General features: G+C 42.3%; 1 protein-coding gene across 1 annotated transcript in view; it reads left to right on the top strand.

Annotated features, from left to right (window-relative positions):
• Positions 1 to 10,489: 10,489 nt before the first annotated feature.
• Positions 10,490 to 12,276, top strand: part of C6H8orf76 (chromosome 6 C8orf76 homolog) — a 63,866-nt gene continuing 62,079 nt past the window's right edge. The window contains exon 1 of the mRNA XM_077167582.1: positions 10,490 to 10,668. Coding sequence (XP_077023697.1) covers positions 10,552 to 10,668 — 117 coding nt within the window. The 5' untranslated portion in view covers positions 10,490 to 10,551. The remainder of the gene's footprint in view (positions 10,669 to 12,276) is intronic.

Below are 12,276 nucleotides of genomic sequence, written 5' to 3'. Positions count from 1 at the left end.
CTTAATTCTGCTCTGATGTTTGCTAGCTTTTAAATATATTTATTTCACAGAGCAAAAGAACCCTCCTCTCCTCGTTGATTGTGTCCTCGAATACAAAATAAAAGTTAGCAGCAATTATTAGTTTTCAGTGATTTTTTTTCTTGTTTTATTAACTGAGTCAGTTCTTAAAAACAGCTTAGTGTGCTTAACTTACATCCTTTCTTAGATAATTCAATAAAGACTTTCCACTTCTTCAAATTAGGAAATATATTAATTTCTAGAACTTTTATGTGGTGAATATTCCTCTGGGTTGCTTAGTCTATTTCCACATTTCCAAAAACAGGATTTCCCACTTTTGTATTTTTCTCTGTGTGATTAGGTTCAGGGTGCTTGGTGTGACAAGTTTCCATGCTCTACAAAGATCCTGTTGATCATCCTGTCCCTATGCGATTGTGCTTTGGGAGCACAGGCTTTTGGTTCCTCTGCCCATCAGTCGCTTCTATTTGATTTCCTAGTTGCCTCCGGTCTTTAAGTTGAGCAGTAGTTTTCAAAGTGAAGTCCCCATACCAGCAGCATTCCTTGAAAAGTTTTTAGAATGAAAATTCTAGGCCCCAAGCCAGGCCTCCTGAAACAAAAACTCCAGTGTGGAGCCCATCAGTCTGCAGTTTTCCAAGCCCCCCACCAGGTGATTCTGATGTGTGCCGAAGTTTGAGAACCCTTGTAATGCAACTGAGACAAAACATATTAAAAGTACATATTCTAATGGAACTATTAAATACAAACTACTCTGGTAGAATTAAGCTCTCTTTAACTCTTGACTTCCTTTGCATTTTATATTTCTCTTAAGGAGCGTATTACTTTCCATCTCATTTTATATGTGTTACTTGTTAACTGATCATTTTTTACTCAGTAGGTGCACAGCTCTTGATTGAAAGAATAGCTGAATGCATTTCTTCTGTCTGGCTTGTCCTTCTAATGTCATCCCCTCCACAGATGTCATCACTTCAAGCCTCCTTTATTCCTTTCCACAGCAGTCAGTACTAACTGCTCCCCCCACGTCTACCGTACAGGTCTTGGCCTTTATTCAACACTTATTATGACTTTATTCAACACTTGTCACAGTTGACTGTGTAAGTACATCAATTTCACTAGCTTAGAGGCACTTTGAAGATAGAAACTACTTTTCTCGCCTTCTTAACTTTTTAGCTAACGTTCACTGCACACTTAGTATGTGCCAGGCACTAGGTTGAAAATAGCACGTGATTTACCTCAATTCCCATGGACAGTCCATGAGGTGGATGCTATTATTACCCCATTGTATAAATGAGAAAACTGAGGCTCACAGAGGTTACTTTGCTCCATTTCACATACCTAGTGAGTACTGGAGATGTTAAACCGGGACTTTAGAGCTCTTACCCTTAACCATTGTCTCTGGTAGTTAGTACCTTCACAAAATACTTGCTCAATAAATTTAATTGAATTGAACTGAAGATTGTGGGGTTGGAGCCAGAGGAGGAAACAGCAATGCAGGGCTGGTTGCAAATGTAGCTGCTGTTGGCAGGCAGTGTTTTGTTTTTGGACAACAGCCTGTGATACTGGATAAAATGATCTGAGCAAGAGACAGTGTACTTCACAAGCCTGGAAAATAATTTGTTTGGCTTAAGGCTTGGTGACCTGAATAAAAAACTGGGTTTTGTAAAGGGCAAGGGGTGAGGGTGAGGGGGCAAAGCCAAAACACAACCACATAGTCAGATTCTATGACAATTAAGTCCATGACAGGGAAAAAAGCAACATTTTGGGTATCATGCATGGTAAATCATAAGAAAATAGTCAAGAAGCTAGTAATATATAATACTTGGGGCTCTGGAGCATGAGAACATTTGTTCATTCGGTAAATGTGTACTGCACACCTGATTTGCTATCTTCCTGCCCACCTCCTTGTCCTGGCTCAGGCCATACCACCAGCTCTCCCTGCCACTCACTGCGCTCCAGCATACGGTCCTGCCTTCTCAGTTCTCGCCTTGTGGCTTTTCACATGCTCTTTGTTCCCTGCAGTGCTTTACCTCCAGATGGCCTCTTGACCAGCACCTACTCTTCATTCCAGGCTCAGCCTAAAGGGCACCTCTTCAGAAGCACATTTCCTGGTCACTCTACCTAAAGTAACCTTTTCCTCACATGTTGCTCTTTTAATTTCCTTCATAACATTTACCATGATGTAAAACTATCTTTTCATTTACTTGTTTGTTATTTGTCTCTCCTATAACTTAGTTCCATGAGAGCAAGGATCTTGTCTTATTTATCACTGTATCCTCCACTCTGAAAACAGTGCTTGGCTTATAGCAAAGACTTAACAATTTTTAACTGAATCCGTGACTGTACCTACTATGAAAATTTACAGAAAATGGGAAATAAATGAGTGAGCTCAAAATGTTAATGTAAGTTGGTAAATATCTATGAAAATCGGTGTGTTTGTAGGTGGAAGGGTAGGAGATGTGGGGCAAAGGACTCATGCCAGCCATAGTGGATATGGCTGCTCAAAAGAAGCAGAAAAAAATGGAAAAGGGAAAAGAGCAATATTTACAAATAGTCATTTCTGCTTGGGTGAGAAAAAGAAAAGAAAAGATTTGATTCCATTTTGGAAGATATTTCATAGGTTACTAAGCCGTCATTCTCTATCCTAGCATTTCACCACAATCCTTAAATTATTTGTTGTTTACATATTTATTATCTTAATATATGCCCCCCCCACCTTAATATAACCTCCATGAGAGCAGGGACCCTGAGTGGTATAACCATAGCACCTGATACAGTAGGCGTCCAATAAATATACTGAAGTGATGAATTCATACATGAATACTATACATGTATGATAGTATTACAAGGATAGTAATACAAGGAGCACAAGTATAGAGGCATTGGCCAAGGAGCTTGCAGTATAGAGGGGAGAAGATTCATATATAAAGTCTAAAGATCAATTCCCTCAACAAACATTTATCAAATGTGTGCCAAGCCCTGTGCTCAGTGCTAACCATAGGAATGGATGAGCCAGTCCCTGCTCAGAATGAGCTCATGGTCTACTAGGGGTGGTGGACAAGTGAGCATGGGATGAAAAGTGTGCATATACAAGAGCCACATGGGATGACAAGTATCCTGTTAGAAGATGCAATGCTATGTGAACCCAGCCAAGAGCCATGTAACCCAGACACAACAGTCAGGAAAGTCTTCTGGAGCTAGTGAAAGATGAGTAAGAGTCAGCCAGATGAAGGGCACTTGGAAGGACCTTTCACACAAAGGAAACGGTGAGCTGGGACCTGGTAAGGGCAGAGTATGTTGCAGGATGAGGGAAAAACCCAGAGGGAAGAATGTGTGGGACCTACTCAGGAAAGGATCAGCCTGGCTACAATTCAGTAATTGGAAGGGAGATGGGATAAAACTTGAGGGTGTGATGGATATGTTGATTATGGTGATGATTTCTCAGATGTTTATATACTTCAAAACATAACACTTTAAATGTGTATAGTTTATTGTTTGTAGATTATACCTCAATACAACTAAAAACAACAGCATGAAGAGAACAAAACTACGTTTGTTAGGTTGGCAACAGGTTGCAGATGGCTTTGAGAGCCTAGCTCTAAGGAGTTCGTAGTTAGAAAAGTGTCAGACTTTCTCAAAGCACCTGGAACATTTCCCTTTGGCCAGAGAGGAATGCGGTAACCTCAGACACCCATGCTCAAGGGTGATGAGAACTTCCTTCTGGTTTCCTCTTGCTCACAGAAAGTTTATTGCTGGGCAGTGCCAGAAACTCTTTGAAGACAACCAGTCTTCCCACTTTTGGTTAAAGCCTATGGTCAAAGATGGTATTTTGCTGGTGTTCTAGAGGGGAGTGCCTTTGAAAGGTAGAAGTCAAGATTAAAAAATTGGAATGGGAGTGGGTACAAAGGTCTGCAATTTCCAAGTACAGTGGAACAGTCCTGGTCCCTGAAGCATCCAGAGCTGTGGAATGATGTACCCAGGGAGTCTAGACTCTGGGCCTGGATGCTCCCAGGCAAGGCCAACGTAAAGATCCCAGTGCTGTGCCTGGCATGGGGGGCACTCCACGTAGGCACTCCTGTAGACTGCACTTGGATGTCTACCTAGCTTCCCTGCCTTCTTCCTACCCACAGCCGCTCCTGAGCCAACTGCACACTGTCAGAAGCTGCTTTCAGCCCTGCTCTTTGGACAGAAGAGAATATCTAGCTATTTGGCCCATTAGAGTCTCTTGGTCAGAAACTTGGAATCTGACATACATGGTGACCTTAGTCATTCTCTTCTGACTACTTGACTTCTCCAGACTAGGGAGTCTTGGCTTGGGATGTGCACAAGCTATATAGAGAAAGCATTCTGTAGAGACACACAGGGAGGAGAAACCAGAGTCCCTAGGCTCCCGGGTGAGAGGCAGGCACAGCCAGTCACAGTCAGGCTTGGTTCTCTATGTCTTCATGAAGCCTTGCTGTCTTGTTTTGTGGGGATAGCTGAGAACATAGACTTTGAGTCTGGCCTCTTCTACTCACTACTTGGGACCCTGGGCTGGCTAGTTACCTCTTAGATTCTATTTCCTCATCTGTAAAAATGGGAATAATAATGCTTACTTCAGAGAGAGATACTGAGAATTAATTGAAATAGTTAATAGGGTGCCCATTACATAACTTGGCACATAATAGGTGCTCAATAAATGTTGGTTCCTACTATTTTCCACCTATATATAGGACGTCAACACAAAAAACTTGGATGGAGAAGTGGCAGCTTCTGCTTCTGCGATTTCCTGGTTCTGCCCCACCTTTGTTTGCCCTTCACCCACCCATTCAATAGGCATTGATTAAGTAGCTTTGGACCAAGTCCTGTCTTGGGGCTGAATTTACAACAGTGAAAATTGTAAATTTTTGGAAGTTAGGTTGTTCTCTAACTTCCAAAAGCCTACAGTGTGATAAATGTTACTGTGGATAGAAGCATGGGGCATGGCTTAGTTTTCCAGGGCTGCTATAACAAACACTACAGAATGGTTGACTTAACAGGAATTTATTGACAAGTTTAAAGGCTAGAAGTCCAAAATCAATGTACTGACAGGCCACACTTTCTCCAAAGCCTGTAGCATTCAGGTCATAGCTCAATCTCTACCTCCATCACATGGCCATCTGTCTCCTTTCTCTTCCTCTGGCTTCTACCTCTGTGTCCAAATTACCGTTGCTTCTAACGGCTCCAGTCATCTTGGATTAAGGCCTACCTGATCCTACTTGGCTTCATCTTAATAAGATCTGTGAAGACTCTATTTACAAAATATGTTCACAACCACAGACTGGGGTTCAGGATTTGAACATGTCTTTTGGGGACATGATTCAATCCCCAACAGGGGAATTATAGGAAAGGAGAAGGAGGGCTAACTAGAGGAGGTGATATCTGCCTTGTAATAGGAAACTCTATCAGGCACCTCAAACAAAAGTCAAATATTTATAGTTAAAAAACTTTAGAAACAAGAGGCGTAAAGTTAAATACAGATCTGTCAGAAGTTGCGGGTAGTGGAGAATGGGGAGTTATTGTTTAATGGATATGATGATTTGAACCTGTTATGTACCCCAGAAAAGCTCATGTTTTTAAAGCTAATCCATTCCCATGGGTATGGACCCATGTAAGTAGGATGTTTTGCTGAGGATCTTAACTTGAGATATGACCCACCTCACTCAGGGTGAGTCTTTATCTTCTTACTGGACAGTCCTTTGTAAAATGATAAAAGACAGAAGATACAGAAAACAGCCCCAGAGAAGCTCAGAGATAAAAGCTAGAGAAGCTGAGAGAGGACACATGGAAAACAAAGAGGAGGCTGCTGAAGCCAGAAGCTGGAAGCAAGGAAAGCCAGGAGAGAAGGGCGAGACCAGCCGACATCACCATGTGCCTTCCCAGATGACAGAGGCATCCCAGATAACCAGCAGTCTTTCTTCAGGAAGAAGGTATCCTCTTGTTCACAGTTATGAAGGGGTTGAGAGAGACCAGCAGACCTGAGGAGCTGGCAGCCTGTCGTTAGAGTCCAGGTATTGTCTTGATGAACCTTGATTTGTCCATTTTCATGCCCTTGGAACTGTAAACTTGTAAGTTAATAAACTGTAAAGTCCAACCTGTTTGTAGTATATTGCATTTCATCAGCTTTAGCAAACAAACAATAAACAGTTTCTGTTTTGGGTGATGAAAAGGTTTATTGAAGGGGTGATAGTAGCACAACACTGTAAAAGTCATTAATGCAACATTAATGTACACTTAAAAATGGTTAAAACGGGTGCACAGGTAGTTTAGTGGTTAGAATGCCTGCCTTTCACGTGGGAGACCCAGGTTCAATTCCCGGACCATGCACCCCCCCAAAAAAATAATAAAAAGGTTAAAATGGCAAAATTTATATATATTACCCCATAAAATAATCTGTATCTATAAACAGATTCTTATCACAACCCATATAATTTTAGATACTTGCCAAATTCCCATTTATTCCCTAACTCTGCCTAACACCTGGTTATGTCCTAAGTATGTAACACATACTTAACAGTTACAGAGTGCAAAATGTCCTCCTTTTTCATTGGTTTACTTTACTCTCTTAAAATGGCATTATCCTTTTACCTCTCTATCAATTGAGGCAGAGTTTGCAACTGAGGGTCTTCAGACCCCAGATCCTCAATTGTGGTAAGAGCCTTTGGGCTCTTTTCATGATTGCTGAAGGCCCAATGCGACTGTGTGACTGTGAAAACCTTGTGTCTGATGCTCCTTTTATCTACCTTATCGACAGACAAGTAAAACATATGGATTAAAAATAAGTAATAGGGGGAACAAATGTTAAAATAAATTTAGTTTGAAATGCTAGTGATCAATGAAAGGGAGGGGTAAGGAGTATGGTATGTATAATTTTTTTTTTCTGTTTTCGTTTTATTTCTTTTTCTGTTGTCTTTTTATTTCTTTTTCTGAATTGATGCAAATGTTCTAAGAAATGATCATGATGATGGATATGCAACTATGTGATGATATTGTCAATTACTGATTATATATGTAGAACGGAATGATCATATGTTAAGAATGTGTTTCTTTCTTGTCATATTTTTTTAATTTAAAAATTAATAAAAAAATTTAAAAAGGAATGTATGTGCTTATACGTTGTATCAACAAAAATTTTAAAAGATAAAAAAGGGAACAAATGTTAAAATAAATTTAGTAGATTGAAATGCTAGTACTCAATGAAAGGGAGGGGTAAGGGGTATGGTATGTATGAATTTTTTTTCTGTTTTCTCTTTATTTCTTTTTTTTGAATTGATGCAAATGTTCTAAGAAATGATCATGATGACGTATACAACTATGTGATGATATTGTGAGTTACTGATTACATATGTGAAGAATGGAATGATCATATGGTAAGAATGTTTGTGTTTGTGTGTTGGTATGTGTAATAAATAAAAAAAAAATCATACTTAAAAAATAAAAAGATCAAGGGCATGGCCCCCTGATTCGGGCATGGCCCCCTGATTCGGGCATCCCCAAAGTTCAGCACAGTATCAGGGGATTTCCCGATGGTAAAGTTCAATAGTTCCACATTTTTTCTCCCATCCCTCAAGGGACCCTGCCAACACTTCTTGGTCATCTGCTCAACACACTCTAGAATGTATCCAGGAACCACATCAATCCATACAGGATTTAAGGACCTCCTTCCCACTCTGGACTCCCTGTGCTTCAACCGTCCAAATGAGCCATACAGGCCGAGTTAGACCATTTGCTACAGAAAACTTTGGCTCCAGACCAAACAAACCTTTCCTCCCCTGGTCCCAAAGAGCATACATGGCACTAAATATAGACATTGTCTTCCCTACCCCTGCGTTTCAAACTACTTTAAACCCAACCTGATCGGCTCCGTTCCCATCTCTAAATATCAGGTTATACATACATATATATAAAACAGCCCCTCAAAATCCAGAAATAACAATCACACTTCAGACTAAAGGTATCTGCTACAAAAGCCTACAATCTAGGCCCCCATCTTCTCACAAGCATTTTCTAAAGGAGACCACACCATTGTTGTTCTTTTGTTTCTGGCCTATCCTACCCCCACCAAATGTCCCACATGTTCACCCACATTGCCGCCTGCTCCAGAACTCCGCTCCTTTTTTGTAACATCACAACACTCATTCATAAGTATGCATCATTGTTCACCAATCTACTTCTCAGTCAGTGCATCCCCTAGCCACCTACACTGACCAGGGATCATGTAGAGGGCCCAAAGTCCACAGTCCACCAACACTCCCAATTTTAGATAATTTAATTGTTTCCAAGAGAAAGAAAACCAACAAACACACCCTCCCCAAAGAGGAAATCTAAACCTCGTCTCAACTCTCGTCCCTCCTCCCATTAGTCACTGCTGTTGTTCTACAATCCATAATATTAGATACCGTTTTACTTTTTTCCATTTTTCTATAATTACACATTTTTCATAATAAGACTATTATATTTCTGATAGGAAAACAAACTTTTTATAAAAAAAAAAAAACAGACCTTGCATCAAAGAATGCATCAGTAGCTAATGCCTGGAGGCTATCCATGTGGAGCCACCCTTCTTAAGGCTTTTGGATGTATGGGCTGGTTATAAATCTGGGAGTCATCATCAAAGAGGTGGATTTTTTTTTTTTAACATGGGCAGGCAGCGGGAATTGAACTGGGTCTATGGCATGGCAGGCGAGAACTCTGCCACTAAGCCACCACTGCCTGCCCAGAAAGGTAGATTCTGAAACTTTGGAGAGTGGATGAAGTTCCCCACATGTGAGTTTGTGGAGTAGAAAACTGGGTTGAAAAAAGAGCTCTGGGAAAGAAATTTCAAGGGACACCATATGGTGGAAAAAGAACTGGTGAAAGGAAGTAAAGGAGAAATGGGAGAAAAGCCAGGGGGAACCTCCATGTTTACTACCTGCTGTGTAATAAGGCACAATATTGTGCTGGGTAATATTGACTGGTATTTTTAAACAATCTCTGCTTTCCAGTCTCAAAGGTTATCTTGAAAGTACAGGAGTTCTGTAAATGTTAATCTTAGAATTCTGGGCTTTGATATTTTTCTCCGGGCAGAATTAATGCTCCCTGAAAAGCCCCCAGAGTAGATTTCTAGGTCCTCTATTTTATAAATGCGTGAGTTACTCTTTGATCTTTGCTATGGGTGGCAGCACATCTTCTGAATTTCCCAGCTCTTAGCCATCTAATAACTGATCTCGGGCAAGTGACTTAATCTAAGTCCTACTTTCCTTTTTAAAAGCAGTTTTATTGAGATATATTCACATGTCATACTATCCATTAAAATGATAGCTGGAAAATATGCTTGCCCTAGCTGAGCTTAGCAATTTACTCTTTGTACTTAACTCCCAAGACATTAATCAGACCTTCTCAGTTCAGCATACAGAAATAAGATGACTGAATAGCATCAAGAGCACCCTGTGGCCAGTGAATCAGTGACTTCTTCCTCAATAGACAAAAGTTTGACATTCCTGAGGATTAGCTAAGAAAAGCATCACGAAGACCCTGCACATAAGAACTTACGTTTCAGTATCTAAATCTAATCAACACTGGAACAACAAGATGTGCCTGAGACAACATAGGATGGAGAAGTTACCCGTGCTCTCCTCACAGTGATCCAACATCATTGCTGATCTGACAAGAATGAAGTATGTGGACATTACTTAGTTTTACACCTCTAACCCCTTTCCTTTACCTAGAAAAACCCTAGCTCACACCCCCACTTTGAACTGGTTTGGGGAAGATTCTTCCAGTTCCTTGCAAAGTGCAATTGCAATAAATCACCTTCCCGCTGAGAGACGTTTCTTCTTTGAGCACCGCATCAGGCATGACCTTCTACGGAAAGTGCTGCGCTGGCGGTAACACAAAGTGTACAAGCAATGGCTTTAGCATAATGCACAGAGTTGTGCATTCATCGCCTCAATCAATTTTAGAACACTTTCATTACTCCAAAAAGCAAAACCCATACGCCTTTAGCAGCCACCTCTCAATCTCTCTATCCTTCCCTATGGGAAATAAATCACTATCCCTTCTCTGTAAAGATAATGCCTATTAAGTGCAAGTTACTTAATCTCTCTAAGCCCCAATGTCTTTATTTGAAAAACGAGAATCACTGCGTCTTTTACAAGTTTGATGGTAGCAGAGGGAGAAACAGTGCATATAGTTTAACATTATGCCAGGAATATCGTTAAAAAACACTTTACCTACGGATTTTAAGGTTATCCCGGGGCCAATGTTTTTTGGTGCGTGCAGCTGAAGAACGAACTTTCCGTCCATACCCAGACACGGAGAAGACAAGCCCTCTTTTGTCAGTTTGTCCAGTCGGTTTGCGAGTCCGATAGCAATCTCAGCTCCTCCAGTACTCCCAGCCAGCACGGGCCCATTCGGGCCTCTGCAAAGACCACACGTCCCAGCATGCCGCGCTCTGGGCTCCGGCAGCCCCTTCCGGTTTGGCCCGCAGCAGGGCTCCGCCCTAGGCGCCACCTCGTCTCGTTGCCCGGCCGCCGGCGCGCGATGGATATCGGACACTGGGTGTTCGGCGGCGAGTTCGAAGACTCGGTGTTTGAGGAGCGGCGGGAGCGGCGGTACCGGGCGCCCGCGTCCTACTGCGCCAAGCGCTGCGAACCGCAGGTGAGGGAGGCCTCGTCCTCGGTCGGGCTGCGGCCCAGTCAGCGCGTCGTCGCCGCTCGCCCGCGCCCCGCTCCGCGCGAACTCAAACCCTCCCCGGCGTGGCGGTGCCTCTCCCCAGCCTTCCCCTTCGCGCGAGCTCAGACCCTCCCCGGCGTGGCGGTGCCTCTCCCCAGCCTTCCCCTTCGCGCGAGCTCAGACGCTCCCCGGCGTGGCGGTGCCTCTCCCCAGCCTTCCCCGCCACCGAGGAACTGTGTTTCCCAGGCCTCATCCGCGGTCCGCCCGTCAGTGCTCGCAGCCGACTCCTGACGCCGAGGGCGCCCGGGTCCGCAGTCTTACTTCCACCTAGCTTTTGGTCAGTCTGATTGCAGCCCGCTGCCCCTCTCCCCCTGCTCTAAAACCTTCAGTGAGGTTGGACAGTCCGGGCTCTCCGAAATCCGGCCACCGCCCACTTTTCAAACCTTGGTGTTGTCTGCTCTCCAAACGGAAACGTCCCACCAATGGGCCGCAGCCACCCCTGCTGTTCATTCATTGCTGGGTGAATTACTCAGTCCAGAATATCTACCCCCACTCTGAAGGTTAAAATTGTTGGGTTATCTGCATTTCCCCCCTCAAGGCTTGTCCTAAATGCTGCCTCCTACAGGAAATCTTTTCTGATATTTCCTTCCAGTCACATTTTTGTCTTGCCAGGCACCTCCGCTTCGCTTTTTAGCTTCTATGAAGGCACCTGTCAGTATTCTCACAAAATGTCTAGACCCGAGAGCTAAATGATCGCATGGAGTGAGTTCTTAACTTTATGCCCTTTGCAACACCTTATAGGTTTTGTTCATCATAGGAACTCTGAATATTCTTGAATTAGTAGAGTATTATCTTGTAGTATTTCATGTGTGTAAATCTCATCTCACCACTAATAACTAATGTTTATAGAAAACTTAGTTGTACCAGACTCTGTGCTGAACTCTTTGCATATGTTGGCTCATGTGTTCCTCGCAATAATTGTACTTAGAGATGTCAGGCACTCACTATTTATTGAATTATAGTGAGTGAATATTTTTGTTTGTTTTCACTTGTATTTTTTCCTTATCACATGCAGTCTTTGCAAGTTATGGTTACACTAGATTATGCAGACTGAAATAAGGGAATGGAATTGGGAAGCCACATGGTGGAGCATTAGAAAGCCTGGATTATGAGATAGGACCCTTGAACTCCAGTGTTGACTTTAACTCTCACTTTCCTAGATGTCACTTCCTTATATGTCATTTGGGGGAAAAAAATACTTGTTGGCCCACAGGGTCTTTGTGTGAGTGAAATGAGATAATTTAAGTGATATTACTCTGTCAAGTTTAATATATTCTACACTTGTAAAGTAAAATCCCAAAAGCACTTCTCTTTGAAATTTGTCTGGTATATGAGTAGGAAAATATACTGCTTGTGAACTAGGAGAGGCTTTATTCAATTCATCTGGTTTCCCCAAGTGTAAAACTAGGAGTTCAGGTGGAAGATTTCCTATATCCCAGCACACTCAGATTCTCAGTGGCACCAAATGTATACCTCATCCATGCACTTCACCTCTTAGCTCTTCCTCATTCAACAGAGAGGGTATTCGAAATT

Source organism: Tamandua tetradactyla, chromosome 6 (genome assembly GCF_023851605.1).
Source record: "Tamandua tetradactyla isolate mTamTet1 chromosome 6, mTamTet1.pri, whole genome shotgun sequence".
Taxonomy (NCBI): Eukaryota; Metazoa; Chordata; class Mammalia; order Pilosa; family Myrmecophagidae; genus Tamandua; species Tamandua tetradactyla.
This window is presented reverse-complemented; position numbering and strand designations above follow the sequence as displayed.